General features: G+C 37.8%; 1 protein-coding gene across 1 annotated transcript; it reads left to right on the forward strand.

The window, feature by feature from the left end:
- The first annotated feature begins 3,173 nt into the window (after positions 1-3,173).
- Positions 3,174-19,541, forward strand: cd34 (CD34 molecule). Its single transcript, XM_058764482.1, has 5 exons — positions 3,174-3,387; positions 14,086-14,343; positions 14,442-14,566; positions 16,781-16,924; positions 17,835-19,541. Exons 1-5 carry the CDS (start codon positions 3,312-3,314, stop codon positions 18,024-18,026), a joined length of 795 nt encoding a protein of 264 aa, XP_058620465.1. The 5' UTR covers positions 3,174-3,311; the 3' UTR covers positions 18,027-19,541.

Consider the following 19,541-nt stretch of genomic DNA (forward strand, 5'->3'; position numbering starts at 1 on the left):
TAAAAACATCAGAAATACATCGTCATAAGCAATTATGGTTTTCACACTGTAAATATTCAAGATTTATTATATAACATCTAAAGATGAATTCGACCAATTATAGTACATTAAAGAAAAACAAGAAAGTTCTAGTTCTTCATTCATGCCATTTGGCGTCAGTGATTTAAGTTTATGAATCCAAAATGTTCAATAGTCCTTTATTTATATTACCTCCTCGACGTGACCTAAACCTCTTCTATTCTTATATATTCCAATTGCTTGATGTCGTGTCCCATTTCATTAAAATGTCTCGCTACTGAAGAGGTTATATCTTGTCGTCGTATACTCGATTTATGTTCGTTTATTCGTAATTTCAACTGACGCGATGATTTTCCTATGTATACCTTTTGACAGGGACATTTTAACATTTAGATCACATTACGAGTTGAACAAGTAATACATGATATAATTTGAAAACATTTCTGCGTTACTGGACTCATAAACTCTTTACACTTCACCAAATTCCGGCATGCGGCACAGTTTCTGCACGGAAAACAGCCTTGTATATATGCAGTCTTTTTTCTCCTTATTAACAATGTTGAAAATTGTTTGTGGAAACCATTATATACAACCATCCAAAAGTGTGAGGTAAATAAATTAATTAAGTAAATTAAGTAAATTAATTAATTTAAAAAATTATATATACAGTATTATATATATATATATATATATATATATATATATATATATATGTGTGTGTGTGTGTGTGTGTGTGTGTGTGTGTTTATATATTTTTTACTTAAGAATGCATTAAAATGATCAAAAGTGACAATAAGGACATTTATAATTATAAAGGATTTCTTTTTCAAATAAATGCTCTTCTTTCTACTCAAATAATCCTGAAAGAAATCTCAGTCTCTACAAAAAAACAGCAAACAGAAAAACAGTTCAGAACACATCAATAAGAGCCGTTATTAATAATTTAGTGCCAATAATAACTGAGCACTAAATCAGTATATTATAATGATGTCTGAAGGATCATGTGACACTGAAGACTAAGCCAAATATATTAAAATAGAAATTGTAATAATATTTCACAATATTATGTTTTTACAGTCATTTTAATTAAATAAATGCAGCCTTGGTTACACTTTCAAAAATGTTTAAAGAAAATAATTATTCCAAACTTTTGACCGGTAGTGAAAAAAATCGACACAAATAAGGAAATTGTTAAGTATAGAGCCATAAAATAAGGTGGCTATATTTTAATTTGGCCTTGGATGACAGAAGAAAAAAACCATCAAAAGTGTCTTTGCCCTTCATTTAATTGAGATATTTGTGTTTTTACTTTTTCTTTGGGATTGTAATGAGTACTTTAAGTTGCTTTTGATAAATGCACACACTAAATGGCTACTTACGTAGTAAACAGCCATTAAACGCACAAGCTTGTTCATTTTTCATTTGTCTATCCACTTAAGAATAATAAAAAATGTCACCCACTATGAAGCAGAAAAAAGATGAGTTTAACTGTGAGTTATGGTCACGCTAAGTGACTGGAGAGTCTTGTGTTACTAAACCACAGCCAAAGGAATTAATTTCCAGATTTGTTCTTTTCATTTAGTGCATCAATGATATATTCAAGAGACATACTGGCCGTTTGTAACTGGAGTGGCTTCTTTGCATAAGGCAGAACAGCTCAGGTTACGTGTGGCTCCATATGTGGAGTCTTGGCCATGCCGTCGGACTCTCCTCACACCGTGGTGTTAAGAGGTCCCACTCCACCCACTGCTGCTGGCCAGAGACCGAACAGTCCAGGTGGATGTTGTATGCCTGGGCCTATCGAACGTTTCACTTTCAAAAAGACAGAACAGAAAGAAGGAAATCAGTGTTGTGGTGTGCGTGTTTCTTCCCTAAGAGGTCAGGAAGGGGCTACAGCGTGGGGTTCACCCATACTCCCCTCACCTCAAAAAGGGAGGGAAACGGAAAAAAAATCAGGCTTGTGGGAGGGGGACACATGTTCTCTGCTCTCTCCCCCATCTGGCCGAAATGTTTGACAAGTAATTTTGCGAGCAGTCCCCAAGAACACACAAAGCTGCTCACACAGCACTGTTTCCAGATGTTCTCTGTGCAGCGCCAACACACAGATACATGTGAACGATTCCCGCCCAGTCACACTGAGGAGAAATGAAAGTTTGTTCTGGGGAAATGGGTTTGCATGAGGTTGTGCGCATGTTTAGATACACTGGTGCATGTGCGTGTTGACTTGTTCAGCTTGCCTTCCGTTCTTCACTTCCCTTGTGTGTTGGCATTTTTGGGCGATTGAGGGTTAAAGATGACTCACTGTATTACTCATTGGTCCAGGGACACACAAATCCAGCGTGTGTGACGTGATGTGCTTTCACAAGCTGATCAGCTATGAACACAGTATAAAGTCTGCAGAGAAGAAAGAACAGTTTGGTTAATACATTACACATTTGGCATAGTTAAAATAATAAAAGGGAACTATGAAATGCAAATCAGACATGCAAAATTCATTTAATCAGGGTTTTAAACTTTTCAGACCCAGGTACAGACACTCAGTCAGCCCTGGGACCCCTAATATAAAGAAAAATCTAGATTTCCTCTGTAACACTTCAACAAACATTTTTAACTATTGAAGATCATTTCCACATAAAAAAATAATGTTATTGTGAGACTGTAATCAGAAGGTCACATTGTGACATAAAAAGTCAAATCATGAGATATAAAGAGCAAATACTAATTTTACATACTAATAATACAAATTTAAAAAAAAATTAGAAATGGAATATTTTAAAAGGAATTCCTAAATGATTTATATATCTGCCGTGAAGCCCCTGTTAAACCCTCTGTGGACCAATGGATGAAAATAAAGTTGGAATAAAGTTTGGAATAACACCATTTTTATATTTCAGTAGCCTAATAAAAATAACAAAATTAAATTAAATCACATAATTCACACCTGGTATATTCAGAAAACTACCAGTGAAAAGTTCTTAAGATTTTTTTAAAATAAAATAAAAATAAAATAAATCCACAGCCACACATATCTCTTATACCATCAAATGAACACAACATGAAGGAGGTGGCCTTCCCTGCAAGAAGATAAGGGCGACGGAGAAAAAGAGAGAGAGAGAGAAAAAGACGTGGGGGGAGTGGAGAGGGGCCATATAAAACCCCTGGAGCACAAGCCATGCTTTATCCTGTGACCCGCTCATTTCTGTCTCAGGCACAGGAAACCCCTAAACTCTCTCAGCCTTGCCCCAGAGCCTGCACACACTCTCTCACACACCTCAGTGTGCTCAGAGACGAGAATGGCTGTACGAAGAATGAATGAGTTCTGGAAAACAATGGGTCTGGCTTTAATGTTCGGCTTTCTTTTGCTTCACAGTAAGTTTATTTGAAGTCTTTTGTAAACTGTACTTTAAGTGTTGTGCCTTACATGCAGCATTTTATGATTACACACTCTATTTATGTTCTTAGTTTATATTCTGTATCATACATTTTCAAGCTTCTTTGTTGTATGGATTTATACGAATATCTTTTTTCCTCATAATTTGTTAGGAAATCATTCATTAAGTGGAGACATTGTGGATAAAAGTTGTATAAAAGCATCGCTGCATTTGAGTGCTAATATTTAGGGTTTAAGGGGCTTTTTTTCAATTTTACACTAAAAAAGTCTCACCTTGATTGATGTGACAGCCGGCAGTTTGTAGTGTTTACTCAGAAGAGACAGAGTTAAAGTTAGCGGGAATACTCAAACAAAGGGCTCTGGTTTGGAGTGGAAACATGCCGTTGATTGTAATTGCGGGCTATATCCTGCTCTCCTTCTGGGTGGAGCTGGCTGAAACATGGGCGTATATGTGTGTGTTTAGAGACTGAAGAGGTTGGAAAAGCCTGGAAACTGTCTGAGGAGTCTGTTAAGCATCTTCATCCTGTTTTCTGAGAATACAAGCGGTGAAATTGTCTTTTTGAAAAGCAGTCGTACGTGTGGATTCATTGTAGGACCACAGCGTTTGGTTCATGTTCTTCTGAAAATATATGGATGTTTACATGATCAGCCACAGGGCTGAAGACAGTTGTGTGTAAAAGGCACTCGCCTTCCAGGGATGTCCGTTATTTCAAAAAGGAGTAAAAAAGCTGGTTTGTAAGTGACGCCCTTGTGGGCAGGGCAGAGCTGTACGCCCCAATCCCTTTTCCCAAGAGGTGAGAGTAATGCTGTAGGTTTAACGGTGGGAAAGTTTGAACACGGAGCAGCTTGTCAAGAGTATGGTGGTTGAACCGAACAAACTTTTACCAGGAAACTAGTGCTGTTAAAATAGAAAAAAAACAACATTATTTAAAAAAACAAAAAAAACAATGATTTTGTATAATAAAAGTACTACAAAAGAACAGACTTCTATACCATGCAAACCCTCAAACAGCACATAATCAGTTTTCAAGCTAAGCCGAACAGAACCCTGCGTAGTTAGCCAAAGCTAGTGTGTAATATGAAATCTGAAGTTAATGTGCCATACATTCCTATAGTTATCCTCAAATGTTCAGCTCAGAGATTTTAATAAGAGTAATGTGAAACTGTAAACCAGCTGAATTCATCAGGTTGCAACAGCCATGCTGCTGTTAAGACTTGCAAGAAGACATTGTTCAAATGAAGCCACTTAGAGACCGCAAAGCACTATTCATTTCCATTCCCACCAGTCTGTTAAATGCTTGACACTTCAGTGCAATTGGCACTCCTGTGAGACTTCGCCAATGGACGGTAAAAGCGTAGCAACACTTTTCAGACAACCATGGAAATATGTGAGCATGGAGAGTTTTTAGATCATAAAATTAATGTCTACTGTCTCTAAGACCATGTTAATTGGCTGCAAATTCAAACATCACTCTAGTGACTGACACATCAGCACCGAAACATTCATTTCAACACCACTTTGGCACCATATTCAACTCATTTCACAGGATTATGACTTCACTCGAAGCTAAAATTGTTGTTTATATGTTTTAAATAACATATTTGTGTTGTCAGAGTTTGTTCTTGTTCAAAAGCATGTGACACTAATAAGGTCATGGGTTCAATTCCCAGAAAATACATGAACTGATCAAACTTACAGTATACCTAAAAAGCATCTGCTAAATACATACATTTAAATTTACAAAATGGGAAAGAGTGAACTGAAAAACCTTCAGATTATGATAACCGGATCAGTGGTTTCAGCATGTGGACAGGCAACCACACACAGTTGCTGCAGAATTAAATTAACCAAAGCTAAGTGGCTAAAAAGGGTCAAATTACATGCTATTTGAATGAGGACTCCAAGGAAAGACTCAGAAGAACTGCATTCCAACCGGCCACCCACGGTTCAAATGTGACAGTGACCTCCCAACGTAAGTATTGCTCTTTCAGAGGTGCAACCTTCCTCAACTGATGGATGGAAAGGGCAAGAAAGAATGATTCGCTATGACAGCCTGTTGGCAAATGTGTTTAGCTGAGCTCACATTCTCCTCATAGTTAGGTTAGCCACTCGAACAACACCCTGAATTTCAGTTACCACCTTTTCCCATGTTGTGAGTTCACCCATTATACACCCTGGTAGCAATGTGGCAATTCAGTGGACAGGTGCCAGGATGACGGTTGGTGCTTCCCAGGCATCATGGAATATTTTTGAATCTGGCTGCGATTTGAGATCAACGGCGAGTGAGAAAACACCTTCACGCGTCTTTAGTTCCCTGGCAGACCTTGCGTCCCTCGAGCAGGTCTTTTCCCGGTCCTAAAACCACTACTGTGGTCTATTACAGTTAGATATCTGGATAAAATCCAAGGCCTAGATCAACTGTACCAACAGAAGCCAATTCATCCACCCTGATCTGAACCAACACATGGGAATTCCCAAACTGCACAAAGCAGATAATGTTTAAAGGCACTATTATCAAATGCGTAAAGTATTTTTATCATATTGGATAGGACAAGCAAAGCTATTTAGTGGACAGCAGATGCATATTTTCATGGGTTTAGCTACACAAAGACATAGTCAAGGCACAAAAGAAAGAGGAAGTTCATGCATGCCAGTGCATCACGCGTGATAAAAACAAGATGGATGGCAGGGGTCACTATGTGGCAATGAGAGAAATGATAAGCTCGTGGACCTCATATCTGCATACCTTGGTTCTGGAACATTCTCCTTGGTTGATGATGCACTCTTTGGCCAACAAAAACAAGCAGCTGGCAGTTTCTCATGGCTTTAAGCTATTGCCTGGCATTCCTGCAGTCCCAGGCCACTCCGGTGAGGTTAACGTACCCAGGTTAATGTACCCAGCCTATACACAAATGCTGTAGGATATCTTACATCACTCCGATTTGGGTGTGCTCAGTCTCACTGGGCTTTTCAGAGATGCATATTGATTGAAACTGAAAGGGTGGAAAAATAAGCCGTTCATTCTGTGATTATGTGAAAAGATCATCTGAGGAAACAGAAATTATGGCAAGTTGCATGTTTAGACGTTTATGTCCATCACTTCACTTATAATTAAGAATAGGACAAAACAACTATTACGTATCATATTATGAACAAATGTGAAATAACAACTAACAGTCCTGTTTAATTAGTACATCATCTTAAATGAGAAAAACAAGACAATCTGGATGCAGATCAGGGTTTGTTGTTGTCGCTCTTGTAAGTCTGTTATTCTGAAGTTCCCCTGGCACTCCAATGTAGTTTTACTGTTATTGCGTCTCTCACAGCTGGCATCCAGCTTCCAACCGCTCTCACTCTTGACACTGCGCTCTGGTAATATGACTATCCAAAAACCAGAGTCCAAACATTAGTGTGTAATTAGCCTGTGGTTCAACAAAATTTGTAACGAGCGGAAACTTTAAGACACCATTTTGGACCAGTCTGCTGGTTGAATCATCATATTAGTCAAACAGCAACTTAGAAAATGATGGCAAAGTTTCAGTTCCTCTGAAACTTTAATTGTATCCTTTGAGTTTTAATGTGTTCACATTGATAATGAACTTGTGCAACTTCCTGTACGTAGTCATAAATTTGTGTATTTTCCATGATTAAAGGATTAGTTCAGTTCCAGAATAAAAAATGTCCTGATAATTTACTCACCCCCATGTCATCCAAGATGTTCATATCTTTCTTTCTTCAGTCGAAAAGAAATTAAGGTTTTTGGGGAAAACATTCCAGGATTTTTCTCCATATAGTGGACTTCAATGGTGGCCAATGGGTTGAAGGTCCAAATTGCAGTTTCAATGCTTCAGTTTTCAGCTTTAACGAGATACACAATCCCAGCCTAGGAATAAGTGTCTTGTTTAGTGAATTTTTTTTTTGGAAAATGACAGATTATTCCACTAAATAAGACCCTTATTCCTCGGCTGGGATCGTGTAGAGCCCTTTGAAGCTCCACTGAAACTCCAGTTTGGACCTTCAACCCGTTGGTCCCTGTTGAAGTTCACAATATGGAGAAAAATCCAGGAATGTTTTCTTCAAAAACGTACATTTTTTTCAACTGAAGAAAGAAAGACCTATGCATCTTGGATGACGGTCGAGTAAATTATCAGGAAATGTTTTATTCTGGAAGTGAACTAATCCTTTAAAGTACATACAAGATTTAACAAAAAGAATAAACTCTTATCAAATGGTACAACAAATATAAAAATATATCAATATATCAAAATAAGTAATGTTAATTTTATATACACACAAAATATTATTTTATATAAAAATGTACATTATTTACTATTGGATGAAATATATATTATTAGAAAACTGCACCCTATTTGTGGACAGAGCCTTTTCATTAATTGCTTTTTACATACATACACAGATTGAGTTAAACTATTGTTGTGTTTTTGTAATACTCGTTACATGCATGTAACTTTATAGAGAAGTTTGCACTTCTATGGCGGTTTCTGCCATTTTGCCAGAGGAATAAACAGAGTTAATGTGGCTTGGCTGAGCCTCTTTAACCGGTGGGGTAATTGCCGGGGTAATTAATGTTCAGCAAGCAGCACAACACTGGGGCAATTCTACCTAATGTTCCCTAATTGAAAACATAAGATTGTATCCTTTGCTTGCCATCAAAAGCACGAGGACTTTCTCATGGCAGTCTTTCCTCCTTAACCACAATGTTACAGAGCCCAGGGGATTTGTTACGGTTAGCCAGAAAGTGAGAGAGGGGGCAAAACCCAACCCCAGTTTTTCTTTTGTGTGAAGAGAAGAAAAAAATCAGAAAGAAAAAAGTTAGTTGCACCAACACCCCCACACTCGTCTTTCGGTTGTGGCCTTTTCTCCAAGCATTGTATAAGCTGAGCATGGCAGCGGATCAAACATTTAGATATCCAATTACATTGTCTGAATCAATCTGCATGATGATGTCAAAGAACAAGAGCTTGGAAATAGTCCATGGACATCTGCAGCCACGCAATGCTTGTGGTGCTGACAGTAAGCTGCAAAAGGAGGCGGCAGCTGGCAGTTAGAGGGGGGTGACAAGAAGATGCCCATTTTGGACAGTAGGGGGTGCTCTTTAAAAAAAACAAGGTTTGAAGCATTAAAAACACAAAAATCTGCAACATTCGTTAAGCAAACCATAAATCAAACTCTTATAGTATCTGTACTGTATTATTCTGGAGGGTTCTTATGGAAATGAACACTGCAAAAACAGTGAATGAGACTGTTGTCTAAGAATACTAAAGACACCCCTTAGTAGGTGGTCTGTGTATTAAATATACGTCTCGAATTGAGTCCAAAGGGCTCAAGAATGGAATTACTATGTGAATGGTTAACGCACCGTCTATAGTTTCTATCTGAGATACCTACATCCTGTCTGGCTTGGGGAACATTCCACGCCTGACACTAATTTGATTAATTCCTTCACCCCGTTTTTGTTTTGTCAGAAAACAACTGGGCCATGGGCTCATTGCTAAGTAAACTCTCAGGATCAGCATGCTCACAAATGGAAATAGTTCTCCCATAGTTGGGGTGGATAGAGTGACCACTGGATTTGTAGTGCGTCAGTTAAAAGTGCCCATAAAGTTCTTTGACCTTTTGAGAAATAACATTTTGAGATTGCACCAACAGTGCATCACAGGGGCTTCCGCAGGAAGATTTTTAAAATAAACCAACGAAAAAGACAACAAATACTATCAAAAAAGTCAAATGTGAAATTAGAAAAGCCAAGTTTTCTATGTTGGCCTGACAACGTCTTATTTGAAAGCTTTAAAACTTAACAACAGAGAAATGGATACAATGATGAATGGATGGATGGATGGTAGACACATAGAACGATAGGACAATGTAAGTAAACGTATAGTGCTCAGGCCTGCTTAAGTGAGGGGATTGGGCTGCAGCTGACTGTCATCACCAAGACATGCTCTCTACAGCCTGGGTGGAGAAGCAATGAGTCCCAGGCTGCTGTCCAGCCTAGCTGGCTGCAGACATCAGAGCCACATGTTAAAGCACAAAGTACACTGGGAGGAGAGTGCTTCCCTTGAGATCTGAGCATCTGGAGATTGAGAGAGATGGACTGATTAGAGTGATTACTGACCCTTTTGAGTCGCCTGCATCCATCATCACACTCTTTCACTAAGCTGTTTATTTAGGTTTCTCCTGTTTCAAGCAGACCCAGAGATAGGTGATCTCGAGATGGCCTTCCGTCCCGCTAGATAATCACGCCACAGATCTGTGTGAGGACAGAAGAACAAGAGGAGGGCTCTGTTAGGAAGACAGAGACTATCCCAGAGTTCAACAAGCTTGTAATTTAAACATTAATGCGGGTAGAGATTAAAGACACACCCTTATGAGCCGTGAAAAGGCAGATCGCTTATCACTGCATTCCCACTGGGGATTGAGTCGAGGATACCATCCAGAAATCCTCCAGAGTCAGAATAAAAGCAGACATGCCTTTAGATTCCCAGAAATAAATGACTCTGGGAAAATTACAGTGATATCGTTTTTAGTCATATGAGTAGGCCCATGGGACATTTATAGAGGAAATGATCAAAAAATGATCTAGAATGCTTTAAAGTCTATTTTAAAAAGGTTATCTGGAGTTCTTCTACCATATTTCTAGTTCACGCAGATAAAAACAATCTAAAGCTCAAAAAATCTAGCTCAATTCCTGAAATTTGAATCCTACAACCAAGACTTAAAGGAACAGTTGACCAGAAAATGAAAATTCCATCATCTACATGTCTGACAAAGGTAAATGATGGCAAAATTTTCATTTCATGGGTGAACTATCCATTTAATGAGGTACTTACTTTAAAATAACCCTAAGCATTTTACGGGCATTTCTCATGTTTCCAGGGATTCTGGAAGAAGGTGGGGGTTTTAGCTCTCAGGTTTATATCAGAGCTGTTAGGACGTGTCTGGCTAAGCTTACTGCCGTACATCCATTCAGACACAGCTGAGAACATGAGGGATTTTGAGAGTCTCTGCCTGAGATTGTCTCATTACATCAGACCAGACGTGCCAGAACACCATGGAAAGGATTAGAGTGATTCAGAAATCTGGAGAGCACATTTGGTCCTGGTTGTGTCACTTTCCTTAGGAAAACAATGATTCCGGTCATATTTCTGTTGTATTGGTAGATGAAAAACATGCATCGAAGCGGTTAGGTGGAGTCACGTACTCTCACTCTTCCAGAACTCTGTTTGTGCTTGCTGTTGGAGCATCCAGATGTCAGCCTGATGACCAGATTTCACTGCACAAATGAAAAATATCAAATTTTACATCAGAGTTGTGAAATATCAGATACGTCAAGATGGTTATCTCATTTGGGAAGAAAATTTGATGGATTGAGTTTTATGCTTGTTTAGACTGCAGCAAGACAACTGACCTACTTCATCAAAGTAGAACCCAAATCTTTTTCATTTTTAATCTGTATCATGGTGACTGCCTTAAAAATCATCATTAATAATTTCGATCTTTCATCTTCCGCATAGTGCTTTAGATTGTGTACATATTTGAAAGTACATGCAAGTACATGTTTGATGAATGTAGCTATAAAGTGGCATGACTGAAGATCATAGTTAGTTTTGTAGCTTTGAAGTAAGACATAAAGACAGATGTTAGCACACCAGGCATTTCACAATGCATTTGGTAACTGTTTAAAACTGTAAAAAAAATATCAAGAAACAATTTATGCAGTTTTACATGACTACTTATGGATTTTATGCATAGGTAAATGCATATTGTGAGAGTATGTAGAAACTTTATGCATAAAATCTACATAACATTTATGGATAAAATGTATGCATAAACAGACAGCACACTTCCCGACTGCCCACATAAGAACTGGAAAGTACTTTCTCGATTTGGCAAACTCAAAATTTGACTGCACAAGGTTTTTATCAGTCCTCCAGAAAACAAAATTGTGTTCACAATATTTAATCAGAGGTCTGACTATGAGGGACAACATTTACACAGAAATTCGTTGGTTAGTCAAGACTTACTCCCAGATTGTCTAGAGTGACCTCATTCACCACAAATATCAGTGTTCCCTGGTATATAGATGGTGACATCGTACCATAATACACCTTCCTTCCTTGTACTGTAAGATACCAAGAAAACACACCTTTTGTGTACTGTTTGGATTTGTATTTTAGCAATTAACATTTACCTAATTTCCCTTAAAATCCAAAATTACACAACTTAGATGCACTAATTCTAATTTCGCATAACACTTGGGACAGAAAGTATGTGCGTGATCGTGCTGCTGGGAGGGGAATTTTGTTTTGTACACAATTAAAGACGTTCATTTTCATGAGCATTGAAAAAGAATGTGGTGCTTCTCATTTGTAGAAAACGCACAAATACAGAAGTGTACAAGGGCGTTCATGTACACTGGTCTTGTTTATATGATGTTAGGAGAAGAGGGAACATTCTTCCTAACAATTATTATATCAATAAACATGTCAGGTTTTGGCTTGTGTAAGTCAGCGCTTAGTTTTATTAACATTTTTAAGAGCTGTAGGATGCATGCCCAGTTCAGCCAATTAAAATATATGGCTAGCCACGCACAGTATCTAGCCCGATAGACATGCTTACAAGATACTCAGGATGTTTCTGTAACGAGGGAGGGGTGCTTCAAGCTGTGAGTGCGGGTGAGTGCTATCACGGTGGCCATGCATCCTTTAAAATCACAAAACGCTAAGAGTCACAAACAGAAAATGAGCTATCACTAGGAGATTTGAACTTGACCAAGCACAGATTGTCATTTCTTGGTGGTTTAACTAAAAAGATTCATCAAGGATTGTTGTTTCTGCACGATACAGTCACACCTGTTGAGACAAATGTAGAATCAGACTTCATCTTTATGAATCACTTTATGATCAGACTGTGGCAGATATCTTAGTATTTCTAGTTAGGAAAACTCAAGACCACCCAGTATGAGCTCCAGATGGCATTCTGAAGCCTCCGTGACAAGTTTGACGGCAAAACGTGTGGTGTCCTAAGTGACACCAGAAATTGTTCTAGATTTAGCGCTCAGCTGCTCCAATCCCCATTGCCAAAAAACCTTGTCAACTCTTTGCTGAAAACCATTTAAAAGACTATTCCAGGTTCAACTGAACCTAAATGTTAACATGACTTTAGTGTAAAATTAATCATTATCTATCATGTGTAATAATTTACCTAGAATGATTTACCTTGAATGTGTCAGCCAAAAGTGAAAACTAGTAATAGTGGTTTCTCTTATAAAATTACTTTTAGCAAGAACTCAAGTTCAGTGACTTTCGTATATGGCGTAGTTAGTTGAGGATGCAACACCTAAAACAATCGGGCAAATTAATTCATTTGTAATTTACACCCGACCACTCGCTTCCTGCATTCCAGATCTCTAGACATAACTCTTTACTAAGGAGTGTGGTAATGTACAGCAAAGACAAAGGTCTTGACTTTTCGAGGGTGATGTTTATTTGCTCAGTCGGTGTCAGGAGCATTACCCTCCTGCTTAAGTTATTAATAATGCAGAGTGGCTGTGCAAACAAAGCACATTTTTGGAGAGGGTGGAGACAGAAGGGCATTAAATAACGGTCAGAAAGGGCAAGGCTTTTTTAACCTCTTCTCAACCTACCACCCACATGCTAGCAAACACTGAGCGGCAGGCTCTGGATAAGGAGGATCTGACAGCCTGGTCAAACACTGCAAACACTTATTGACTGCATGATATACAAAGTGAACAGGTGGCATGGAAATCTTTGCTAAAATCCATACTGTACCGTTTTGCAAAACGTTTTAAATTAATATATTTTTTAGAAAAAAGAAAAGCAAACATACAGAAAAACAAACATACAATGCAACCAGAGCAATCCCAGTCATGAACAAATTGCTTTTATGAATACATTCTTTTTAGTTAATCAAAAAACACAGGGCAACTAGTGTAGTCTGATTCACATACAAATGTCTCTAATAAACAAATTATTTTTAGTTAATGAAAAACATACAACAACCAGTATAAGCAATTATAAACCATTATAAACAAATGACTCCTATAAGCAGATTCTTTTTAGTCAATTAGAAACTTATGACACAACTAGTGTAGCCTGATTCCTGAAACAAATAGTCTTATGTGTCAGTTCTTTTAATGAAGTGTTCAAAAAGACAAGTTACCAGTTTGAATCAGTGAGAATTTCATGTGTCAGCAAAATGGACATAAAACCTAAATGAACACTGGAATTGAATCAGAATCTAATTAAAACTAAACAAATCAAGAGCTTGTGAGTAAGAATTAAGTATACTGATGTTGCTCTCTAAAACCAGCAATTGGGCCTTTTGAACCGTAACTTCCTGTTTCACTAGGAAATACAACAAAAATTGACTGGTTTGCAAATAGACGAATGTTCTGCATCTGGAAGTGATCTACCACATAATGAGCTATTTTTAAGCAAAATCAATGAGATCAAAATGTAATTGCTGTTATGGGTGGCACATTAATGGCAATTTTGTGCAAATTGTATCATGTCCTTCATTATTTATGTAACATGACACTACATAATTCACCAAGGTGTGGTGGAAGTGCAACCTAAAGCTTGTGGTCTTAAAGTATTTGACATCTTTAACATTTTCTGTGTTAACCGTGCAGGTTGTCAGGGACAGGACCCAGCAGATCAGTCAGCAAATCCGTCAACAGGTCCGTCAACAGGTCCGTCAACAAACCCGGAAAAAATTGGGGCTACAAACCCGACAGGAACCCCCACAGCAGCCCCGACAGCAGCCACGACAGCAAATTCAGCAGCTGCAGATTCAACACCAGGTCCTGCAGCAGACCCAACTTCTGGGCCTGCTATTCTAGAAACAACTGACACAAGAAAACTAGGTTCTTTTGACACTACTGGCAAGGGTATGAGGCCTCAAGACTGTCCCTAAATGAATTTCTTAATTGATTTTAGTTGGTGATACTACTAATCCTTGATTCTTTGGTTTTCGCACCTCGATTAGCTGCCAACACTGCTGATGCCAGCCAGCTTACATCTGTACCAGGACCATCAGAAACCACAGACACAATCAACTCTGATGTAAAGTTGATGATGAATCCACTCTCAAATCAAGGTTCCCAAATTACAGTAAGTCATTTTGGGTCACTAATATCATGGATTAGAATTCTGGGAGGAAAAAAAACAATGGTTCAAATTCAATGTACATTTGACAGTTCAGTTAAGAACTATCAGACTTGTCTTTTAATTTATTATTAATCAATGGATTTCATTGGTCAACAGCTTTAATGAAGAACATGCAGAAGAAATGTGATTTTTATTTTTTCATTTTAGTTAATTTGACCAATTTAGACCAATTTAGTATTTTTGGTACTTTACTTAGAAAAAATTCCATGGTACTTTATTTGTGAACATTTTCCATACACTCTAAAAAAAAAATGGCACTAAAAGTGGTTCTTTGGCTCGTAATCATAGGGGAACCAGTTTAAGTGCTACATAGCACCTATATCTTTGGAGATGGTGCTATATAGCAAATTAACCATCCCAAAGAACACCTGAAGAACTGTTACAGGTTCTTTATAGGTGCTATATAGCACTTAAATTGGTTCCCCTATGATTATGAGCCAAAGAACCACTTAGCGGTGCTATATAGCACCTCAAATAACACAACCCAGCAGGCACAAAACAGGCACACAACGTCATAAGATGTTGATATTTGATTAAATTTCAGTTGCGACCGAAAATTTAATTTTTAACCAAAATGCAACATCTGTCCGACGTCATGTCCAACGTCAACCTGACATTACATAGGCGTCTGGTGCCTGCTGGGAAAGAACCGCTGAAGAACCAGTATCAGTACAATAATATTTTTAAAGAAAAGTACATGAAATTTACAACCACAGTATATTTCAAAGTACCATAATAATACTATTATACTAACATCATTGTACCATGGTAATGCCATAGTACTTTTTTGTAAGGAAAGTACTATATAAATACAACTGTATATGCCAATCATTTAGTAGATCTGTATAAATCAAAGTACCATAATATTACCATTTGATACTATCAATGTACCACTGTACCTATAAAATACATTTTTGGCAAAGTAACATTGTGTAACTGAATTTATATTTTCGTTTACATGTCCATATGTTACAGTGAGGCCATATCAGCATCATACCAATGCACACATCCCATATTTACCCCAAAAGGTCATCAGAAGAGCGAAAAACAATCTACGAGACTTTTCAAGTATCTCTACTTTGCCAACACAAACCAATGGACAGAGTGACTTCAGATGTTTTCAGTTGCTGTCATCTGCGTCCGTGTACATTAGAAAGGAAGGAAGCTTTGTGTCTGAGAGGATAAAGTTTAGCAGGGCAGTTTGAGCTGTTGATGCCTGTGAGCTCAGATTAGGGAGATCCTGTTTTGCCATTCGCTATAAATAATCCCTCCACACAAAAGATGAATGAGTGGGAGAAGAGGGGCTTCCTCTCACTGCTGCCATGCGGTTATGAACCCAGGAAAGAGGTTAGACAGAAGAACTGGGGGGAGATGATGAGCGTCCATTGTTGGCAAGAACAGATCTGCGACCGGTGAAAGTGATGGCAGCGATAGGCCAGTCTGACGCAGGATCTGTATTTTTTTTTCATCATGATAGGCGTTGGTTATTCTGGCATGACACCATGGGATGAAACGGTGCCCACACATGCTTTGTGAAAAGCAGGGAGAGGTGCTAAACTACAAAGACTCCTTCCTGTTCACTTCCCCTTTTTGTTTGCTATATGAAGCTTTGTACAAATTGATAAGTGTCAGGAAGAGTGGAAAAAGTCTAAATTAGGAAAGCTTAGGGATGCTATATACATTAACGAAACAATAACTGACTTTAACAAAATAATTTATTATAAAATAAAACAGTAAAAACTAAAATCAATGGCTTTAAATGCTACAAGTGAATTTAGGCATCACAACAAAATAATAAAGGAGATTTTTCATTTTGAGATTTAATAAAGGTTACATTTCACAGTGTCATTAAATTGTTAGTCTTTTAAAGATTAACGTCAAGTGAGTATTAGATGGAAAGGTAAAATTAAAAATAGGAGAAATGAGCATGCACAATTAAATATACAATATCTACCAATATTGGTAGATTAATCTGTCATTTTGATTTTTATCAAAACAGACCAATGACAAAACATTCCTGCATGCTATTAAGGGACACCCAAACTAAATCAACATTACTTCATTAGATATCTGTAAAATATGTCTCAAATTGCTGTTGAAGCTCTCCAATATTTAATCCCTGTTTTTGTTCAACTTGTTGTTTATGTGTTTCTCTAGCCAAATCAAAAGCAAGAAGAGAAAGGGTCTTCTCCTGCTGTTTTCGTGTCTGTGCTGGTGGCCGGCTTACTGCTTGCTGCCATAATAGTCGGCATATACTACTTCAAGTGTCATCGCCGAACCAACGGCAAAGGCATGAAACTGGTAAGTGTCAGACTTACTGAACCCCAGAAAAACATCCCATTAATTGAAATATCCTCTCTTGAGGATGCGATTGCATGTTCTAACTCAACACTAAACAAATCTTTGAAGTAAATGTACACATTCATTTACTTCCTGCTGTCTAAACGCTCAAATTGATGACTTCACCAACAGTATCTCCACCACCAAGTGTTCCCAATCAAATTCCCATTTTGAATGTGTTGTGCACGCATTTTAATTGCAAAGTTCAGCGTATTTGATAGGGAAATGTTGCCAAGTTTGTAATTAAGAGGGAAACAATTGGCAGCATATCAGTGCAGTGCAGTTCCTCCAGCACATGCCCCATCGAATGTTCAGAACCACAACACATGCTAGTGAAACACTAACTGTTTCATCTCCTTGCCAATAGTTCTAAGCTGTTTTCCTTCTCTGTTAAATGATGAGAAATGGTGAAAGTGAAAAAGTGCACTCTCGGGCAGACCTCAGAAAGAGTCTTACAATGAAAAAATACTTACATTCATAGGGCAGCATTTCATAAGCCATATGCTGCACAATAAATGCTTTAGCTTTGAAGATGCGTCAGGAAAAATATTCCATCAAACAAAAATGATTTTATGGAAGTTTACATGTTCCATTTAAAGAACATCCTCCCCTTTTAGTTCAAGGGTCTTGCTCATCAATGCTGATTTACAAAAATACTGACTAAAAATGAAAATCTTAACTTTAATAGTTTAATGCATTCAATGCATCAAATTTGATAAAAGTCTGATATAAAATATTGATATGAACTCCATAATTTATAGTAAAAATATAATAATAATAATAATATAATAAAAAATAATAAAAAAAATTAATAATAATAATAAAAGCAAAATAAAAAGTAAAATTTTTGTTTGTATTTTGTTTTCCATAGGCTGAGGAGTCTTACATGGCTGACGAGGAGAACCAGGGTAACACTCTGGTGTCTGTGGCCCCTCTAAACCAACCCGAGCCCCAGGAGAAGCCCAGTCTTAACGGAGAGTCACAAGAGGCAGTTAAGGCCCAAACTCCTCCTGCTGCCACCAACGGCCACTCTACCACCAAAACAGCAGACACCGAGTTGTGAACAAGCCGATCTGCCACCAAGGGTCTGGGCGTAACGCTCAGTCCCTGCTTCTTAAACCCAGCTCAATCTACTGCATTGACCTTGGCCATAAGGCACAAGGGAGACAAAGACACTGAGAGTCAAATTCCCACTGCAAAATGTTAAATGTTCAATTTAAGTTCATACAGAACAACTTTTGAGGCAAATTTGTCAAGTAATCCTCCTCCCGATCTATCGAAATAAATGTACACGTTTCAGTGCTATATGAAAGATTGTTGTCCGTTCAGAAAGCAGTTGTAAGTGCCAGTTATGACAGTGATGATTTATACAAAGAACATTATATAAATTCAATCAAAATATGATGCAAAAAAAAAAAACATTTTAGTCCAAGAGGTTCACCCTTTGAGTATAATACAGTACTGCTGTGGGGTGGGGGACCTTTCCCATGAGTCATTGCTGGCTTCCATAAGAGCAGCCAGGGCTGGAACTGAACGCCGGGAGGATCCTTGCTCCTGTCCCAGCGCTCTACAGCTGCCAGCTGAGAGTAAATCACATCACACCACAGAGAAACATTCAGAATCCAATGGACGTGAGTTGTGTTTTTGTTTGCGACGGGTTGTTTGTGTGATTCTAGACTGTATGAAATGTTCTATATGTCCGTCTTTGTGTACAGTATGATTTGACTAGTTAATAGTCTTGTATAATTTTGTTAATATCACTGCATGACAACGTAATGATTTCTGGAGTTGCTGAGCATGAGAAATCAGTTCAAGCGTCAATCTGTCAACTCCATTTCATTGCTGCAAACAACCCTTAACGTACAGTAAAATCCAACCAATTAGATATGCTGCAAAGCCCGTTAGTGCTCAGGGTGACAGCTAATTATTATCTGACATTTCTGGATTGTGTTACAGCTTTACCGTACTTTGTAAACCAGTATTATGCTCTTTTTGTAATATTTTTATTCTAGACATTTAGATGTAGTGTTTATGGATTGAGTGACTGACTTAATCGTTTGAATGACCTGCCTTAATTACTAGAAGTTTCTTGGGTGGGTGCGTTTATTTTGTATATGCATTTGCTACTACACTGTACAAAAGTCATTAGGCAAAGAAATGATGTAATTGGGTGCAGCCATGAAACCCTGGAGCATCGTTTTTAGTTTTAGTCAATTCACTCCAATACAGTGAAAAACAGTGCAGACAAAAAAAATATTTCTACATTACTTTTAAACCCATATCTTGTTCAAATGCTTTACACTTCTTCACAAAATTTCTGACACAAGACTGACTAAACTTGGGGTCAAAATTTGGTGCTAGAGTGACTGTATCTCTTAAAATAAACCAATAGAAAATTATGTACATACATATGAATACCATGTCCTTTATTTCAACTATGACATTTTGTTTTAACATTCCGATGTTCCGTCATATTTTGGATCGGTGTACTAGCATTGTGTTAAACTGATGTATGTTTGTGATAGGAATAAAGTTTTGAAAAATAAATTGATATGTGAAACTATTCATTTCTACTTTA

The sequence above is a fragment of the Onychostoma macrolepis genome, chromosome 23 (genome assembly GCF_012432095.1).
Source record: "Onychostoma macrolepis isolate SWU-2019 chromosome 23, ASM1243209v1, whole genome shotgun sequence".
Lineage (NCBI taxonomy): Eukaryota > Metazoa > Chordata > Actinopteri > Cypriniformes > Cyprinidae > Onychostoma > Onychostoma macrolepis.